Raw genomic sequence first — 20,373 nt, 5'->3', positions numbered from 1 at the left:
GTATCTCTTGCGCGGGCAGCCCTTGAAAGGCGATAACGAGAATGAACGGAGGACGCATTCACGTTTCCGGGAAGTTAGGTGCCATTTTCATTCATAACGCACAGTTTGAAGACAAACTTTCGCGCATCGTTTCCGCGCACGCGTTCCCGGGCGCGTTTTGGTGTAAGCGATTACGCTGGGAATGATAATGTCGATCCAGCTGATACAAGATCGATGACGGGGCAACAGCCGATCGGATATGGCGCCGTTTCATGGTCACAGGACGAACGATTTTCAAGCGCATTAGTATGATAATAAATCCAAATGGAATTTCGCATAGGAAAATAACTGGTTATTGATGAAGTTTTTAAATTTTTTGAAAGTACAACCACATTTAGTGCACATGAATTGCTAAAGAGCTCGTTGAAAGCTAAAGGCGTTCTAACGGTTTCCAGTTTTTATACTACTCGTTTTCTGGCTTGCAAATTGCTTTTTTTCTGCTTCACTTCAAACTCAGTTCAAACACTGCTTGGATGAAAAGTCAAAACAAAAGAAGAAATGCTCCAGAAGCATCTAGTCAACGAAACGGCAAATTACTATTCGCGCTATAGTGCTTTTATTCAAACAAGTGGTAGGGTACTAGATTAATGGGAATTTTAAATATAACTTCCACGAAATGTAATAAAATCTGTGCATTGATGCAAGGAAACAAAAAAATGGGATGATAAGTTGAGAAACCGGTCTCCCAGGAACAGGAGCTTCTATAATGTCGCACCAAGAAACTGCTTGAAAATTTATGTCGAACATCATAAGATGGCTAGGTTAGGTTCACTGTCATAGGTTCACTGCCATTTAGTCAGCCACTTACCTCAACACGGACGGTTAAGTTGTATTCCTTGATCGTTTCGAAGTCCAGTGGATGGTTCACCTTGATGTCAGCCCACGTGTCACCGTTGTCTGGTCTTTGCTGCAGGTAGAACGTGTGCAGTTTGTTCGTTTGGGCTGTCGAGCCAGGCATGAGCCGATAAAAAACTGTCGGATTGCCTTCGATTCCCGAGCTGTGGTCGGAACATTTACGGTGTGTTTTGAAGTGGTGGAAAGAAAATACATGTGTAAGTATACCATTCTTCTTCATGAGTTGCCTGTTGATTCTACTTATTGTTAGTTGCTACGATTACGCATTAGTATTACACAAGTGATGTTAAATGAAAAACTAAAGAACAAAAATCAAGAATACAGTTCGCTGAAAAAATAAACAAACATACAACGACCATGAACCTGGAGAATCCTCGGTTGAGCTGCGCGAAATTGCAAACCAACAAAAGAGCCCAGGTAAGCTGCCCATCCCGAGGATTCTTTTTTGAAAATGATCCCATTTAGATTTCTACGTTGCCATCCAATTAGCGACACGACCATTAAAATGAACACGATCTGTCAACCACGCCGGCGAATGGCCGCATCCTTCGATTTTCGGTAAAACGAGTGTCGGGTTTTCATCTTCTGAACGAAACGGTGACTCTTGTGCGTCACTGTTTGTGAAGGCTAACAAGCTTCCGTAGTTTCGCTTTACCATTGCACGACAATGGATGAAACGGCCTTAACCGGCGGGACTAACATTCGAATGCTGTGCGGTAATCACGTAGCCTGCCCAATGGTTAAGGCCAAAGAGCTACAAAAAAATCTCTCCGATGAGGATTACTCGGTACAAAAAATGAACCTCGGCCGTAACACTCTCAAAAAAATGTCCTTTCTCTGGAAGATTTTCTTCGTTTGCTTACGCGTTTCAGATTTCACAGTCATGATGATATTGGTTGTAGTAGATTCTAATCAAAAATGTTTTTCGTTATAAGAATACTGTTAACAGACAAATTGACAGAAAAGGAACAGTAATAAATGTTTCTAAATTTTTCTAAATTAAAACCGAGCAGATAAATAATTTCGTAATGCAAAGGACAAATTTCCCAGAGTGCATAGTCATTTTTAATGGAAATAAAAGAGACAGCGAAATTTGAAACGTGTATTCCTGAAAAAACTTCCTTTGTTTGCATAATCAGCTCATAATATTGAAAACAAAGTATACTGTTTGATATTTCCCAGTTGGAAACTGCAAGTTAAATGTGCGATGATAAGCCACTTAGTTGTGTAAGAAATGCGCGTATTTTTTTGATGCATTTTTTCCGCAAAGCTGTCGTTGTAAAATTTCCTAGAGAGCATTTATGTCTGGCTCGGGGATGAAAAAAAAAACCCATAAGCTGACTCTTTAAGAAATGGAACATAAATGAGAGCGAGCACACGCAAGCCTTTACTCCGTTTACCAAGGATAGCAATGAAAAGCTGCCACCCGGCATCAGCTTTTCCTTGGTACCCGGGTGATCTTCACAGAAGCATACGCAATTTTAAAAAAAGCTCCCATTGCAGCCGCAGCAGGCTGACTTTCGACCAGAAAGACAGACAGCATCATGTTTCGTGTTGCCCACTCCGTGTGACGTGTAAAATGCAAAACAGACCGGCAGTGATGGAGGAAAATGGCCCCGACAAAAACATCGGAAAAGCCCTTCTTTCAGCCTACATAAATAATAACGGCAGAGCAAGAGAGGCACAAAAAACATCATCCGTATGAGCGAAATGTGAGCGCGCCTGGACGGTCAGAAAAAATGCTTACGAAAGTCTTGCCGTTTTTGAGCAGCCCACCTACATATGCTGCCGTAGATAAAGCCAATCGCAGGCTTAGGGCCCGAGATTTACTTGCAAACTTTCCTTCACGTTCTTCCTGTTCTATCACCCTTGCAGAAGAGAGTTTCTGTGGGTATTTTTTTTATTTCTATTCTGCTTTTGGCTAAAGGGGTTCTTCTCACATTTCGCCTCTTCCCATTTTAAGCACAGGAAGTACGAGAAAAATACAAGAAGCCCATGTCCTCGCATCTATCGGCAACCCACCGACAGCCTCAACCGGTTGGCCGGATGCGTCTTTCATTTTCTGGGTTTACAAAATTATACGAAGATTTTAAGCAGCGAAATAAAGTTCCGCTGTTTGTGCGAGCGACCAAAAGTTTGAGCACGAAACTTTTAAAAGATTTTATAAATTTCTCGCCCCTCGTCTTCCATTCTTCCACACGTATCTGCGGGTTCGTATGTGTTGATGGCCCATTCCATGGCCTCTTTTTTTGGGAAAAGAACCGGAAACCTAATGAAGCACTTGGCAGAATTCAATCCACCAACAGGAGGCCACGAGGGCGAAACTTTGCTTTGAAGAAAACCCCATAAAACATACCGGATGCTATGCACTTCTCATGAATTATTCAAACGCATACGTCGCCCAGAAGGGTAGTGCTACATTTTACAACAACATGTTGATTTCACGTTCAATCGGGTGCCGTTTTTCAATCCACAGGCCAAAACAATATGGAACAAACTGTGACCAACCCGTCGGAATGTTATAATGTCACTCGATACGTGACACTTTCTAGTCGTCGACCAATATGCCCATCTTTTACCGATCACGCGATACTTGAAAACTACTGCGACAGCACAACCCGTAGCGAAATCGAAAGGCACTTGGATGAGTGCCTGGATGATGCGAAAATCATGAACCTACTCTGGTGACCCTTGGCGATGGAGGCAGTGGTGATAGCGACGACTTTGCGCTTCGCTTGAAGGACTAAAATCTTTCCAGTTCCTCCGCCTCCAGCGCGTCATTGTCATAGGCAAGCATCTGTGGAGGTAATTGAATTTTTAAACTTTTTCCTCCCTGGCACGTCCACCGACGGCAAAGCACCGGCCGGAAAAAAAATACATTAATCAAAAGTTATCCTAGCAACATACTGACCCGGCCAAGCCATCGTCTACCACTTGTTGGATGACCCCACTGGGATTGGGCGTGAGGTTGCAGTGGAAAGGGCCACCACCAGCTCACATCCGTCGGACACACGACAAACGCAGAACGACTATACCCGGGTCAGAAACTTTGCAACGGAATTCCAAACGGAGACAAAAAATCCCTACAATTTACAGTCTGACGAACCCACGCCGTAGTCCCACACCATTGGGTCAGCGTATCGAATCGACGAATGATTATTAATTGCTATTTGCCTTGTCGTCCCACAACGCTCCATCATTGCGCCCTGAATGCGCATCCCTGTGTACGTGGGGTGGTTGAGTAATGCTTTGAAAATGTTAACTCTTCAACCGTCTGGGAAGTGGTTCTTTGTTCGTACCTTTGGAGCATCGAAAAAACTCGCTTTACTTTCCTTTAGAACTCAAGGGCACAACCGAGTCGTTACCTTCGCTAGTGCGCTGCTTTATAGGAGAGGAAAATTTACCAGCAAAAATCACCCAAACGATTTCCGCAATACAGCAACGGCCCCCGAGAACTACGAGGTAAAAACGTCAACCGACCCAGCAATGAATGTCGGCGTAAAAGAAACGCCTGATAACCTGGGCGTTCGAAAAATATATCCCCAAAAGCCGCACACCGTGCAGGGGTGCCCGAAACTTTTGCAATAAATATTCGATTTATATTTATCTCCATCGATGAGCGGACCCACCAGGAACCATCGCGGGGCGCCCGAAAGCGCAAAGACAACGTGGCCGTTCAAAAGGGAGAACCCCAGGAATTCATCCGCAAAGGCTCACCCTACGGTGTGTACCTAATTTGTGATATTTAGCTTCACCAGCCCGGTACATCGATCCGCGCGTGGGGGTCTCGTGGAGAAATTGAGACGAAGAAAAATGATGCCGCCTCCCACCGGCACTCGAGTAATGTTTAATGGGATTCGATCCCACCGTGGAATTGGATTCGACCGACCAATTCTTTATGTCCTTCGTGTCCTTCCCGAAACCCCGTGGTAGCTGTGCCACCGAGATATGGGCAAAGTTCTGTAAATATTTTACTGCCAGCAATAAAACAAAACGCGCAACAACAACGGCAAAAAAAATGTGAAATAATATTCCGAAAGCTTATCGAACGGATGGGCTACTCCTACCCCTGGGGGCGGATGCGATGCCAAAGATCATTCTGGTTGAATTGAGCGCGATTCTTGCTTCGTCTCATTTTCTCAGGATGAAAAACAAAAATTACCCGGCACAGGAGGGTTCACCTTTGCTTCGAGTTATGGAGTTTCCGGTCAGCTCGTTTTAACAGTTCCGAGGATAACGAAAAGATTGGAAAGTGAAAGAAAAACAAAAATTGCGCATCACTTCCGACCTGTACACTTGTTGATTTCAAAGGCTCTCTTCTGTCCCAATTTGCCCACCACCAGCACTTTTCCTTGGACGAAGGAGTGGAGTGAATCTTTCAAAAGAATCCTCGAAATAAAACCGAAGGATACCGATTCGAGCAAACACATTTTCTTCGCTCTTCACGCGCCCGTACGCGATGAACGGATCGCAATAGCAGGGACGATCCCGGTGTCCGTGCTGCACCGCCGTAAATTTCGCGTGCGAAAGGAAACATCCGGGGAGAAATAAAACCGTTCCGCAAGGGCTGTCGCTTTCAGGTACGGCACCCTTATGCGCTGTCGGAAACATGAAGCATAGTTGCCCATTACTCGCTTCCACATTTGTGTGTGCGCCGTACGCGTCGTGATTGCAAGGGGAGCGTGCCATTTCGTGTACAGGATTGGGGTGTGTGTGTTTTTTTTTGTCTCTCTATCTTTCTCGTGGATGCTGCTTTATTGTTGTGCGTTACACCTCCGTTCTTATCAAGGGCACACACTTCATGAATTATCGTTTACATCCCTCGTAACTTCCCAATTACATCGCCAGGGTTCGCGGCCGCGTCTGCTGAAGAGCGCGGGAAATTTCATTGGCTTCCATCTTGCTCTGGTTGGCTCTTTCCTTTCGATTAGGCCCTCTCGATGGGCGTTATTAAAAGGCACTGACCAGCCAGCCCGACCAGCTACGCTGCGAGATAAAGCAAAGCGCATACAGGGACGCGTCCCGTGCAGCCATTTTATGAACATGTTTATGACAGCATAAACTGAAGCGCGCCCGCATTCCGCGCTTCAACCGTTACGGCCACGTTGTCCCGTTCCGGATGCGAGAAATCGCTAAAAACATCACTAAACCCCGGCCGTGCTCGGTGCGGTCTTTAGGCCCGTATTCGCGAGCGATCAAAACATCTCCAACCAAACGTGCATAATCCCGGTTTCCCGATTTGCTCATCTGCCCCCTGGATGGCACGATATGTCGTTACATAATCCCCGCTTACATACCGCTTCAAGCTGGTACAAAATCTATATCCATGAATCATCCTTATAATATATCCATTGATAAACGCTCTTGAATTCCTGAACGCAGCTTTGAAGCTTGCTCTAAAAATACGTTCATCTAGCATGCCAAGCTTGTGCATTCTTTTACCATTCTCAGTACGCAACCCACAATGTATGATTACGCGAACGTGGAATGCCGGATGTTCCGGGCCCACCTACTCACCGCTGATAATGAATTTTCATTCACCACCACTCGCACACGACCGGAAAGCTCGGTCTTTGCAAACAGACGCACGCTTCCCGTCTCACGTACGAATCGCGCCGGATAAAGTTACTTCCTTGGCAACTGTGTATCTATGGTGGCCTACATGCATGCACCCGGACGCCTTTTGTAAGCGTACGCGGACATCATAAAAATATAACCGTCCATCGTTAGCTTTTACCGCTCACTCGACGGAACCGTTTACGTATCGTCCTGCCATTCGTGCCATCCCGGCAGCACCATCTACCCACGACGGTAGAGCAATTCAAATTACTTCATTCAGCGTACTAGCGTCTGCTTGTACGCGCTTGGATTCGTTCCGTAACGACGCGTGCAGCTCAGCCCGTCACCCGTCGACGACTTTTACTCTTATCGATGGGTGCGCTAGTGATAACTACACGGTAACCAGCCCTTCGGTGTGATATGATGGCTCGAGCTCGAGGACTATCTCTTCTATGGACATATTCCGTCATAGAAGCGTTGCCAGGATCCGTCCGCCTGTCCGTCCTTCACCGCAAAGGCATCTTTGCGTCCTGTTTCCCTTACTCGCGCAAGGGATGAAGGCTTAAGCACCGGGACCCGTCTGCGGTTTCCCACCGCTGTAGTTACACAATGCCAGTGTTTCTGGAGGAAGCGCAAATAGCAGCTCCTGTTTGCTGCTCTTTATCTCCGCCATCAGCGAAAGCGAACCCAGCCCGAGGACAGCTGGAGCAGATGCTGGCAGCAAGATAAGAAGCAAAAAGCCCAAACAGCTGCGGTTCAGGATTATGGATGGGATGCAGCTAGTGAGTAAAAAAAGAAGCGCCATGCAAAAAATGTCCTTCGCCTGGAGACGGTTGTATTTTTTTTTTGTTCGCTCTTTTCCTCACTGACCGTACATTATTCCCTCGGCTACTCATCCGGACGGGATTCGTCCAACTTCCGGAACGCTATCCGGGAGCAGTGATATTCTAGGATGGCTTGAGGGAAGCGACGAGAAAATCCGGACAGTGTTTCGGTGCGCGGATGGATGAATGGGTTAATGGGAATGGAATGGAATGTGGAATTACATTCGAACTGTCGCGCATTACACGGCCGGTAATGCGCTCCATCTTAAACAACATAATTAGAGTTTCGCCTAATCTCTCGGTAATCCTCCGGGGTCGTCCGAAGCGTGCATAAAATCCGTTTTGCGCTGGAACAGCGAACCCAGACATGGGTTAACCAACCGAGGAGTCTTCCTGTCTCTGTAGTAAACATATCAATTTGACTGTTTGAGCAAAAAACAAGCTGTTAAAGCCTTTTCTACCAATACAAGAAATAGCAGAACAGCAAAAAAGATTCCATGATGCTCTAAATACCCAATGTACTATTTCATTCAGGACATTCATAAATCAGAGCACCGGAAAATTCCAAGCATAGTGATGAGTGAAACAGTGAAGAACATACAATCAACAATTTTGTAAATCTTCATTACTGACGCAGATTTTGTGTGCCTATTTTAAACCCAACAAGCAGCATAACGCTACTATGGAAAGCGGGTTTAATCTTTGATACGCATCCTGCCCATTTGACGCTCTTCGCAATCACCATTACTATCGGACGAAGCGACAAAAAAGGGCAACGCAACTCGGCGATCCTCTTAACCTTTTTTTTTGCATCAGCAAAACCCTCTGCAAACGCCTCGTGCAAGAATTACCGAAGATAACAAGCAAAACTAAAGCAAACAAACGAACGCGACTAACGCGGTGGGATTATTTGGGTTTCTTGCTTTTTTCTTAATATTTTAGCTGATAATGCCAGACAGCGGATCAACGTTTGGAACATGGTTTTCCCACTACTAGGGCGTGTGCTCTGATAAGTACGTGCGCGGTTTCCATTCCGGGCGCCTGATCCCCGAGGATCATCAAATGAAGATCCCAGAGGTCAGCAGAACCCGAGACGTATGGCTCACACTCGCAAGCACACGCTCACACACAACAGCGGCCACGCGTGACATTCAGAGGCAAAGCTACGCCATGCTAGAAAAGCGCGAGAATGTTATTCCTTGCATGAAAAATTCAAAAGCATTTCAGGCCCCACAGGCAACACGGACACGCCTGTGCGCGCGTGTGTGTGTGGTTGTGTACGCGCCTCGTGGGTCCTGGGGGTGTGTATTTTTTATCAAAAATGTTGTCCCCTTTTTTATGCTCGAGCAGACCGCTGCCCGCTGTGTTTTTGTTTTGCGATGAGATTGTGCTCGGGCGATTTTTTGTCTCCATCTGCTTTTATTTTAAAGGCAACCGCCGAAAGGCAAGTGTTTTTAGAACAAAGCACAAAAAATCATCCACATGAGATATGCATGGAGTCCTTCCGTGCCCGCGCTGAGGCCGCATCGCCGGTCCGCAACTGTCCGACATGTAAGGTCCCTTTTTCAGTCCTTCCCGGTTTTCTCCCTCTTCCAATGGGTTCGAGCGCTTAAAAAAAGCTAACAACGGTGGATGGCAAGGAAAGCAATATGTGCACGTGTGCGTGTGTTTTTTTTTGTTCGCTTTTTTTTCGCCGCACATTCTTTTAACTACCACCGGGGTGGAACGAAAGTTCACTGGAAGCACATTTGGTATGCATCCCTCGAAACAGAAACCCAAAAACCCAAACCACTAAATATTACGCTCGCCGTGGGGTCAATCCTTAAAAAGCTCCCGGTGTTGGCGTTGTAGCTGCCGTTTGTTGTTGATCATGATTCCCTGCGCCAAGCAACACGCCTCGCAGCACATTGCGAACGCAGAGAGCAAGAGCGGGAAAATAATTAATTTCCTTATTACCAGCTGCGCTCATCATGTCGGCGAACGCGACGGAACAGATCCTGGAAGGCGCAGAACGCGTACGCGCACGAGAGGGCACAGCGTGAACGTCCACCGGTTTTGGTCGGCCAAATGTTGGGCGAATTTTCCATCGTGTACACAACCACCGAACGGTTCCGGTCAACTTAGAATAAAAAAGCAAACAACCGCTTTCCCCACGTGTGAACAAAATGGAGTTGGAAAAACCTCATCCTAAGGACCGGTTAACCAGCCATAACTAACTCATCCTCGGAAACTGAGCAAATATTACGCTTCCGGTGAAGGGTTAGCCGTCGGAAGGACGCAGCAGAACACGAGAAGGGAGAGCAGAAAACGTTTTTCACTTGCTTGGTGGCCACCAGTGCCGTTATGTGTATGTGTGTGTGTGTGTGTGTGTGTGTGTAAGAGAGACTCTTGCTTAACGAGTTTTTTTGTTCATTTCCCATTAATTTTGCGCTCATTTGTATGCCTTCACAAAATGGTTCACATATCATCTCTAGCGGCGAGCGTTCTATGCCAAACCGTACGCACCAAGATCGCAGAGAAGGACTGTAAATTATAGAAGTAAATAATTCATAACCTCCTCCGGGGGGAGAACCGCGAACCTCCATAGCAGGACATGCTAGCAAATTTCTCCGGAGCGGGAGAAGCACTCGATCGTGTAAGGGATATCAATTTGCGAAATGCGATATCACCGGTTCGCCTCACTGCACCCACTTCATTTACGATGCAAAACAAGTAAGCACACCCATCTACGTCGGGTGCAATCATCGAGCGGTTAAGAGCACTCCTTCGCCGGGCGGTAATGATGCTAATGGAAAGTTAATTAAGCCCCGATGAGCTGACGGAACCTTCCGGCAGTAGACGCCCGCTGGCGGCTAATGTGCATTCGATCGAGTGCAATAAGATGTTGCTTAAAGCAAGCGACCAAACGGACTGAAAGGGGATTACAGTTTTATTAATTTCCACTACTCGGCAACTTCACTCAGCCGCATTTGCTGATGCTAACTCGCGGTGCAAACAGTACCTAGCGGTGTGCACTTTCAACCTCCGGTCACGGGAAGTTAATCAAACCTCCGGCAGGATAAACCCTCGGTATGCATTGTGAATATATGTAGCCGAAAGGGATTGCTTTCGGAGTGTGCTGTTAAAAAAACCAGCAACCCAACTCAACCACCCATTCAAACGGAGAAGCTCCGATGTCCCGATTGCATGCTCCTTTTGCAAACATTGCAATACACCAAGAGCGGCAAACCGTGTGGTATGTTTCCTTGTTTCTTTTCATTTTCCAACCCATGGCAAAATGCCAATCACATTCCGTCCTAGAGCTTCGTTCTACTCGAATCCAACGGAGAAGCTGAATAATCACTGCCGGTGATGTCTTGATGAAATTCCGTTGTAATTCCACGATCTCGTTACAGCTACCGTTCGGTATTCGGTAATCAGGCTTGCTCATTATGCGGCTACACAACAAGAATGCATCTATAGCGCAGGCACGGCGCGGATTTCTACCCAGCTTTCAAAGGAAACATCTGTACGAGGAATGAAAATTCTTTTACATTTTCTTGACCTAACAATTCGACGAATTTCACTCGACGGCATTTGGTACACAGCTGCAGTGCTTATCATCACATTTTTTTCCGAAGGCTTAAACAAAAAACAAAATTAATTTCTATACAAGCACGCTGATGAGCTGATTAAATGCGACTATTCCATTTGAATTCCCGTGTACGTTCACCTTTGTACAGCCTATAGAACAAAATGATCGCCCTATCAATGGCAGAGCTATCAGACTATTAGCGAACGTTGTGTTACGGCAGGGTTGTGATGGTGATGTAACGAAAACAATGAGTCCGCAGGACAAAAACAAACAAAAATCCGTTTTAAAAAAACATAACGGCGCGTGCAAGCGCCTCAACACAGACCTGGCTTTTATCGAGACAACCTTTCCACCGACTGGCATATTTTCTTTGACGTAAATCGGCCCGTAAACCGTATTGTCCCAGACGGGCGGGTTATTGGCCCGATCGACGACATCGATCTGCACCTCGACCGTCCGCGACAGCGGTGGGTATCCTTTGTCTTGGGCCATCGCTTCGAGTTTGTACGTTTCGCGCTACGGGGCACGGTTGCGTAGTTGCGAATTTTCATTTCCCGTTACATTGGATTGTAGACAACAAAAACGAGTTACGTTTGCGTTTGTGTGGCGGGTTGGGTGAAGTGGGAGTGGTTGGGGCAGGATAATTGGCACAAAAAAAACGGTTACAGCCGGTGCGTAACGAAAATGTGGAACAAAAGCAAAAACAGCAATACACGGACGACAAAATCAGCAAAAAGCAAAAATTCAAGTTCAATATCAAAAAGGCGATGATAAATTTGGCCAATATCAATGTAACAGCAAGTTGAAGAGCCAAAAAAAATACACCATTGCACGAATGCGTTTGAGTGCCCAGTTGATAATGACAAAAATAGACCGTTAAACAAAACAAAAATGAAAAAACAACGATCAGAAAAATACAACAACAAAAACCATTGGTGAGATGTACGTATCCGTGCGCACAATACAACGGAAAAAAAATAAAGCGGAAATGAATACATCGATCCAAAAATTGAATAATGTGCCACGGCCACCATTAGGTAAGGGAGTAGCAAAAAGCACGGGAACAAAAAACAAACATCATTTGTGCGATAGTAACAGCGAGGAGCATTCAAATTCGGTAACACAGCGACAGGAAAAAACGAATTTGTCCGCGTGTAAAGTTGCATTAAACGACGATCGTTGAATTGGCCGCATTTCGCCGAGTTATTTTTGTAGTCCACCGTCGCAAAAATTCGCGGCATTTACAGGATTACGGAAGGTTTGCAAAATAGAAAAAGAGAGAGAAGAGAGAAAGAGAGAAAAAAGAGAGCAAAAAACAAATTCGGTGATCAAAAATCAATTCACTTCGTTGAGGGCTCTTGCACGCCCGTTGTGTTCCGTTCCGTGGCATTGCTGTTGTTGGAGGGATCTGTCTTGTTTTCCACCTCCTTCGTTGGACTGATTTGAGGAGGGACAAAATTTTGGGGTATTTGTGCGTTCTGATTTTGTACGGATTGTAATTGAAATATTTTCGCACCGTCGTTAAACGTTAGGGGTCGAAAAATGAACTCGCCGGAAAAATGATTGCATTCGACTATCGCGGGCCGCAATTGAACAAAGCACTAGCGTTTCCTGTCTGAAAATTTGTTTTAAAAAATCTCGGCTGCTGCCGTAAAAAAATCACATGAACCGATAGCAATTTAAAAGCGAGAGCCAGAACGAGAGAAAATCGCGACGAGTAAAGATAAAAAAGCGTAATAAAAATGTCTCTTCAAAACGAGTAAAACAAACCCTTTACCAACTGAATGGATTAATAAACGGGTTATGAAACAAACCCAAAACTATACGCCGTTGACGGGGGATAAATCATAAAAATAAAGCATCAAAAAAACCATATGCATCAACGGATGGTGGAAATGGTCTCGATTTAATTCCATCGAGATGATGTCGGTGGTGCGCCTGTCTGGAAATCGATGCGTTGGAAGTTGAACACGCTTGCTCAGGCACGTGTTGCCTTCTAATTGGCTTCAGGTTGACACGACATTTAGATGTATTGGTACATATTGTTCATTGATGATATGTTTAAATATATATATATAGGCATATGCAGTTATGAAATATAGTTATTCGTAATATACGAGTTCGAACCTGCAACACAGAAGTGGTCGTGGAAAATGTTTTCTTCAAAAATTCAGGTTAAAAACATGTTCCACGAGCTCAGGTCCCGTGTGCGCTCGATTTGATTGAACACAACTTAAAGCTAGCTGTTAGTGAAACACCCCGAAGCTCGGGTTCGCTGGAGTCAACGTATCGTTCCCCTCCAGCCAACTCGGGCGCAAGCGCAGAAACCACTTCGAAAAGCAATCATCGGGCCGTTACGCAGGGAAAACGCTTCGAAATGTGGTGTGTGCGCTAGGTATTAACCCGCCTCGGGGGTCGTTAGAGGGTAGTTACATTGTGAAACAGTTCAGCAACAGGATTTACAACAGTGCAGTGCAGCTTACGGAGCTAAGTTAGAGGTGAGTCTGGCTTACTAAAGTATTCGGGCAGCACTGGAGCTATTTTATACCAACCTTGCTTTCACCGATGTGACTACCGTACCGACAGTGACATTTTCTCTAATGTGAATGGGGCCATAAATAGTGCGATCCCAGATCGGCGGCTTATTGTTCCGATCGACCACATCGAGCTCAACGTCCACGTCGGCGGTGGACGGTGGGTCACCTCTATCCGAGGCGTACACCTTCAGCCGGTACCGTTCGCGCTGCCGCCGTGCAATTGCGAACATTGAGGCAACACGGACATGACACGGGTTGCAGCCGGGAAATGAACATGTTTCGTTTGTAAGTCATTACAGTCGCCATATCGCATCAGTCAGTTTTTTGTACAGTTTTGAATTGTTGATTTTGTGTGGTATGATTGCAATAAAACAGATTTTTTACGAACGTTGGAGCGCGAGTAACAACCAAACCAAACCGATACGTTCACCAGGACACCGACAAATACGCCGACAGCATACAACCAGAAAACCGAAGCGAACGGAATATGAAAATGAAAAAGAAAAACAGAAACAACAAAACATAAGAAACGAAAGGAATGAAAATTGATCAATACAAATCTAAAAACGTTAGCTATCGGAAAACTAAAATACAGGTTACTTACAACAAATCTGAAAACATAACTAACGAGTAACTGATACAAAGCCATAGAATGGAAAACTCAATAGCGTGGAAAATCGGGAAAAAGGGTAGCAAAGTTATGGAAATCCTGTAGGAGTATGCGATGTGTCTTGGCTAGAGAGGCGTTACGGGTCGTTATGCGTTGTGTCATGATAGTGAGTGAGAGCCCTCTAGCGGTTGCTAGATACGGCTCATAGCTTGTGCTCTGGATTTGTTTATTCGGTTTTTCGCAGGACATAAAAATGGGGATGAATTACGAACATAACTGGCAGGATTTCGAACCAAAAATGTACTCAACAGAAACGATAACATGGCTGAACCTACCAAACTACCACGTTCTACCATAACGTCACCTATACTTTGAGCATACTGTTCATTCGCGGCTTTGTACTCAATGCTATACCCCGAAGGACTCAGGAGGGTGTATTCTGTAATATGGGTTGTTAAAATTGCTCTAATAAGCTTACAAGGGAATGTTACATTAGATGTGTACGCTGAAGCATTACTCAATTTCATAGTTGGCTGCCACAGATGACAAACACGTGATGCAGTTTAAGGATAGCTGTGCAGAAGGTTTCACTCCAATTTTACAATGTTTCGTGACGTGGTGATTGTTTTAGTTACCAATGAGAACTGTTGCAGATGTAGCTCTTAACATACATCAACAGTATTGCTCCTAGCCGGAGCTGGGGTTAATAGAAAGAACATAGCGATATACACAATCAGCTCAACGAAACAGCATGGATTGACACTAACACGCGCTACTTACGGAGTAGCAGCCCTGTGGTATTTCATTGCGGCCATTCAATCACGCCGTAGACGCACGATTGGTGATGAACCGCAATCGTGGAAACGAGTTTGAATGAATACGAGGAAACGAATATCCAGAAATCAACGGAAAAGAGAAAAGAAAATAACATACATTCAATTATAACTCATCGAACGAAACGGCAGTATACAGTGCAGTTGAAACAGAAGATTTGTAATTGAATAAACCGAAGAGGAGTACATGACTGAAAGCTCACAGTCGGAATGAAATGATAACACACTTCTTTCTCCTCACTACGCTTGCCGGAACTAAATATCAAATAAACATACCCAAAGCAAAGGCAGAAACATGGAGCAAATCATTTCTTCGGTTTGCTCAATCTTTCCTCGACATCGGTAAGTGTTTTTATTCTTGCTTTACAGATTTGGAAGCAATACAGATGGTAACTCAAAAAGATCATTTTCGTGCAGGACTGTGTGAGGGATCGGGACAAATAAAACTCAACTCATAAAGCATTCCAAACCAAGAACGAAACACGAGCTGTAGTAACGAGAAAACATGAAACCCATAAAGAACTGATAAGGAAAAAGGACGTTTGCAACGCGTCGTTATGTTTGTCTGTAAGTGTGCGGGTCTTTCGTGTCCTCGACAAGAGAGCGGTATACAAAACTGAGGACATAAAAACATCTTTAGCGTATTTGTTGTGCTTTCGTGTCAACATTTTCTTCTAGTTTGACGACAACTAAAAGCCAAAAACAAAACAAGCATGGGAAGGAAAAATCCAATTTACTCATACAAAAAACTGAGACTGAGTAGATAGCAGATCAGAAAAATTGATTGAACACGCCAAAGATCAAAAATGCTTTTCTCGCAAAAAAGAAGCTTTTTGAAAAGCTTCATCTTACATTGCCGGATTCATCCCCATTTCAGCATGTGGTGAAAATGTCACTTTCTTGTGGTTGTTTGTTATTTTTTAACGTTTCTAATGGCGATTAAAAGCAAAGTTGGGAAATAAAATCAAAATTGCAAAAACTATCCCAGACCAGACGCTTAAACCCTAGTTAAAAATCAAACGCGATGCACCGTCACAGCCGTGGGGATCCCGTACGAAGTGAGCGTTTAGAATTCGAATATCTAAAAGCTGTGCCTGTGGGAATGATGATGAGTGCTGTATTGAACATCTGTGTCCTCCTTCGTCTTATCCTGTATGCAGTCTACGTAGAAGAAATCGTTTTCCTAAGATTCATTTGAAAAAAATAACTACCCTTTCCGAAACATCGCCGCTGAAAAATGTTACCCTCTCACCAAAACATCAAAAATGGAGTTATTTTGGATGAGCTCTTCAGCGTGATTGGAATAAAATGGTCATATTTGGTCACAGCAACAAAAAACACTGAACATGGTCCACGTGCTCAACGAGTACTCTCGGAGTAGTGAATATTTTCATTGTTTCGAATTGCTCGTGACTGCAACCTGCTGCGGTGAAACGCTTTGAATCTCAAACCTCTTCGAAACAGAACTCAAGATGGACAAGTGATACAAAACGTAAAGTGCTGCGGAATACGGTGCCGTAGAGCTGTCGCCCACGCTGCGTGGAGCCATACACAATGAATAAAGCGTATTTTTATATATAGAGAGAAATCGTATGTTCATTTAGTAAGTGCGCTAAAAGAAGGAAATCAAGTGAGGAAAATAGTTTGGTACACCAACAGAAAGCTACCAAGTGCTCGGTGCAGTGGAAACCATATAGATACTGGTGCAGAACGAGACGTACTTCTCCCGTTGTGGATTGTGCGTTGTGCGGTTGACTGAAAATACGAAATAGGCACGCTTCGACATACGAAACAAGATCTAGAAATGATAAATTCAACATATGTTGCATAAATAGAGAGAGAGAGAGAGAGGCATCTTCATCCTTTGATCATTATGAGCCCACTGACGGGCTAGTAGACGGCCAGTGGAACTCTCGAGCGGCTTCCCGCAGTGCAGCAGCAGTAGTGCGCTTCTGGAAGATGTCTGAATCTCGTACATAGCAACTGAAAATCAAATCGGTGCTGCAAATGTAGAAAAAGCGTCTATTGGCGGCTCGATGTGCCTTCGATTCGCCGATAAATCACGCACCTCAACTACGTATTACCAGGATAAGCGAATGGTGGCCTAGGTTCTCGAAATATTAATTTACTATACAAACTCTTTAAGGTTGTATTTGGGCTGAAGTCTCAGAGGGTGAAAGTTAGCTTAACATAACCCCAAAGCGTGAACGACGGCCACCATTCCTTTAACCTTTTGTATTAATTCATTTTAATTTAGATTATATAATAGTATAGTTTTCTTTTAAATATAGTGAAAATGATCGCACGAAACAATGAGATTGAAATAAAGAAATTCATAACATCACATAAAAATACGGTGCAGGCTTATGGTAACCAAGTCATTCAAACCAAATCCATACCAAAACGAAACAAAAAATGATAAAAACAAAACCATGTATCCATCGCACAACCCGGATCAAACTGAAAACAGCTTTTCACTGGTTCTTCTACTTGTTTTCTCTCATTCTGTCTCATCCTCATTCGACAAATTACTATAGCGTGGACTGTTTCAAACACCTAGCTCGATAGACTAGACGATTTTTGTCAATCTGATTCCCTAAAGATTTTTGTCACCATGCTTTTGGCAATAATTTGTCTGCGGCAGCCATGCTTAGAGTTGAACAACGAATGCTTCACTTCTACTTGCTACCAGCCGCCCTGAGGGCGAACGTGAGAGGGTTTCTTTGCTTCGGTTACTTTTCGATGCAACATCTTTCCGGATGGGTGCCAACTCACCCAGAAGTTCGTTAAGGCAAGGCGGGACGGAATTGTGTGGAACTCGAATCGTATAGAGGGTTGCGTTTCAATCGAATCAAAGAATACTTACGTCTAGCGGCTTCTTAAGTACGATCCAACCGGATTCCGGTTGGATTTCAAAGTACTCCAAATCGTTCGGACTGTGCGGGGCGCTAAGCGTGTACACGATCGCACCGTTATTATCCGCATCCTCGTCCGATGCCGACACTCGAAGGATATTCGTTCCAATGCTCGCATCTTGCTTCACGTTTTCGACATATTTCTAAAAGAAGAGAACAACGCGCGCGCACACATCCGATTATCAATACACCGATCGACAGGATCATCATGCTGTCAGGATACCTACCTGTCGGTCGAACAACGGCGGGTTATCGTTTACATCGGTAATTTCCACCGTGAAGGAACAGACACCCTCCAAACTGGGTTCACCCTGATCGGTTGCTTTCACCGTAACAGACACAAACTTGCCATCATCTCCTTCGCGATCGAACACCTTGTTAGTCGACACTTCGCCCGTTTCTTCATCGACAGTGAACTTGGTGCCCTTCTGATTCGGCTGCTGTACGATTGAATATTTCACCTACAAAAGTCAACGACCAAAGAAGGGGTTAGCTGGTGCCGATTCACGGAACGTATTCTATCGCCTTCCGTACCTGTCCGTTGACGCCTTTATCCTCATCAGTGGCCTGCACCTTGATGACAGGACTCCCGTTGGGCGCGCCTTCTTCCACCTTCGGATAGTAGGTGCCACAGTCCTTAAACACCGGCTTGTTGTCGTTCACATCGGTGATGAACACAACGACAACAGCTGTAGATGTATGGATCGTCGCGTCACCATTGACGCAGCACGACCCATCATCCATAGCTGTTACATTCAATTCATACTTGTCCCGATCGAGCGAGATGGCTTTGCTGTGCAGCCGAATGACACCGGTGATTTCCTCTATCACGAACTGACCGCTGCTGGTGCCACCGCCAACAAATCCAAAGCGCACGTTATCACCGTCCTTATCCGAGGCGACAACCGTCGTTACAAGCGTGTTAGGACCCGCGTTCTCATCCACGTTCGGCGTGTACACCTGCTGGCTGAACTTTGGCTCCTCGTCGTTCTTGTTCTTGGTGTACACACGCACCGTGGCGGTACCAGTCTTGGCCGGTTCGCCCTTATCCTTCGCCGTCACGACAAACTCGTAGTACGCGTTGTTGTTGTCCGCATCGAGCTGCTTGTTGTTCACGATGATACCGTTCGAGTCCACCGCGAAATGATCGTCCGACACCAGGTACTCGATCTCGGCGTTCGCTCCCGAGTCGGCATCCATCGCCTTCACCTTTAGGATACTCGTTCCCAACGGAATGTCCTCATCGACGTTGTGTGCTTGGTAATCGGGCAGTTCGAACTTTGGCGCGTTGTCGTTCACGTCCGTGACGCGGATAGTGAGCTGAAATGGGGAACAGGCGTCGTATAGTTTACGTGACCACGTTTACTAGTCCCTACCAACAGGAACTTACATCAACTGAAGTTGAGAAACCACCCGAATCTTCCGTTGCCGTTACGAGCAATGAGTACACGTGCGGTTGACGCAAGTCCTCAAAGTCCAGTTCCTTGGCCAGTTTTACGATGCCCGACGTTGGTCCAATATTGAACGTTCCTGCGCCTTGTCCTTGGGCCTTCAGCGTGTAACGAATCTCTCGATCGGCAAACGATTTGGCCTTCACGGAAATGATGCTGCAAAAGCACGAAAAGGAACGTCAGAAAAATGTGTGCGAAATAGGTCGGTATTCCGGCCGGGCCGTACGTACTCGGAGTCCTTTTTCTGGTTCTCGGGAATTTCCGCCTCGTAGCTTGGCATGTAGAACTGCGGTGCGCGCTTACCACCGACAATTGAGAGCCGTTCTTCCGGCGTGCTTTGGAAGCGCCGATCGTCCACCTTGCCGTTCTGGTCCTCTGCCTTTACGTATAGCACGTACTCCATGTCCAGCTGGAACAGGTCGGTGCCGCGTGTTCGCACCACACCGGAACGCTCGTCCACCTCGAAACGACCGCCCGTGCGGTCACGTACGATGAAGTAATGAATGTTGTGATCGGTATCCGGATCGCGTGCCTGCAACGTGAACACGGGCGTGTTTGGTGGTGCATTCAGTTGCACTACGGCCTGCATTGGCAGAGGGCGGTTGATGAAGTACGGTGGCTCATCGTTCACATCCTTCACGTGAATTATGACGCGCTGATTGTCCGTATCTGAGGGAACAAGCAGAACCGAGAAGCGTAACGCAAACGATTAGTATCGGAGTCTCTTCGAGGAAGCGTACGTCGTGAGAATACTTACATTTCAGCCCAGCTGTGAGTCGAATCGAGCCAGGTGCGGTGTGTGGTCGATTTATAGCGCAATGGCACGACATGAAAGAGAAAAATCGAATACATCAAATTAATGTTGGTAGGATATGGATCTGAAATGGTGTCAACGAGAAGACGGTAAAGGGATACACATTTTGCCCACAAGAAACAAGTCTGCTGACTTAACCAAGGTTAGTTAAGGTAAAAAACGAATGATATGGATCCTGAAAGTCTTACTTTCTAGCGAAAAGCTTTGGGAAGCAACGAAAGTACTTCGATAGCCACCGGCAGAGAAGAGCTCGAAGATAAAGACGACGCCATAGAACAGAAGGAAAACGTTGCATTATGCATAGTAGTGTAAAAGATGCATCACAGGCAGAGCAGTGGGAATATTAATATTTCATAATTTAT

At 45.4% G+C, this 20,373-nt stretch overlaps 1 protein-coding gene across 2 annotated transcripts in view; it reads right to left on the bottom strand.

Annotated features, from left to right (window-relative positions):
* Positions 1-20,373, bottom strand: part of LOC128723404 (neural-cadherin) — a 166,718-nt gene that overhangs the window by 125,757 nt on the left and 20,588 nt on the right. Inside the window, exons 2-10 of one of the 2 annotated variants that reach the window (XM_053817140.1) lie at positions 19,955-19,966; positions 19,428-19,866; positions 19,137-19,353; positions 18,281-19,066; positions 17,974-18,207; positions 17,698-17,889; positions 14,779-14,790; positions 13,404-13,594; positions 848-1,037 (exon numbers count right to left, since the gene is read on the bottom strand). In XM_053817140.1, the coding sequence (XP_053673115.1) occupies positions 848-1,037; positions 13,404-13,594; positions 14,779-14,790; positions 17,698-17,889; positions 17,974-18,207; positions 18,281-19,066; positions 19,137-19,353; positions 19,428-19,866; positions 19,955-19,966 (2,273 nt within the window). The remainder of the gene's footprint in view (positions 1-847; positions 1,038-13,403; positions 13,595-14,778; positions 14,791-17,697; positions 17,890-17,973; positions 18,208-18,280; positions 19,067-19,136; positions 19,354-19,427; positions 19,867-19,954; positions 19,967-20,373) is intronic. The other variant, XM_053817139.1, reaches the window with a different exon arrangement.

This window comes from Anopheles nili, chromosome 3, assembly GCF_943737925.1.
Source record: "Anopheles nili chromosome 3, idAnoNiliSN_F5_01, whole genome shotgun sequence".
Lineage (NCBI taxonomy): Eukaryota > Metazoa > Arthropoda > Insecta > Diptera > Culicidae > Anopheles > Anopheles nili.
Note: the sequence above shows the minus strand (reverse complement) of the source record. Positions and strands in the feature narration are given on the sequence as shown.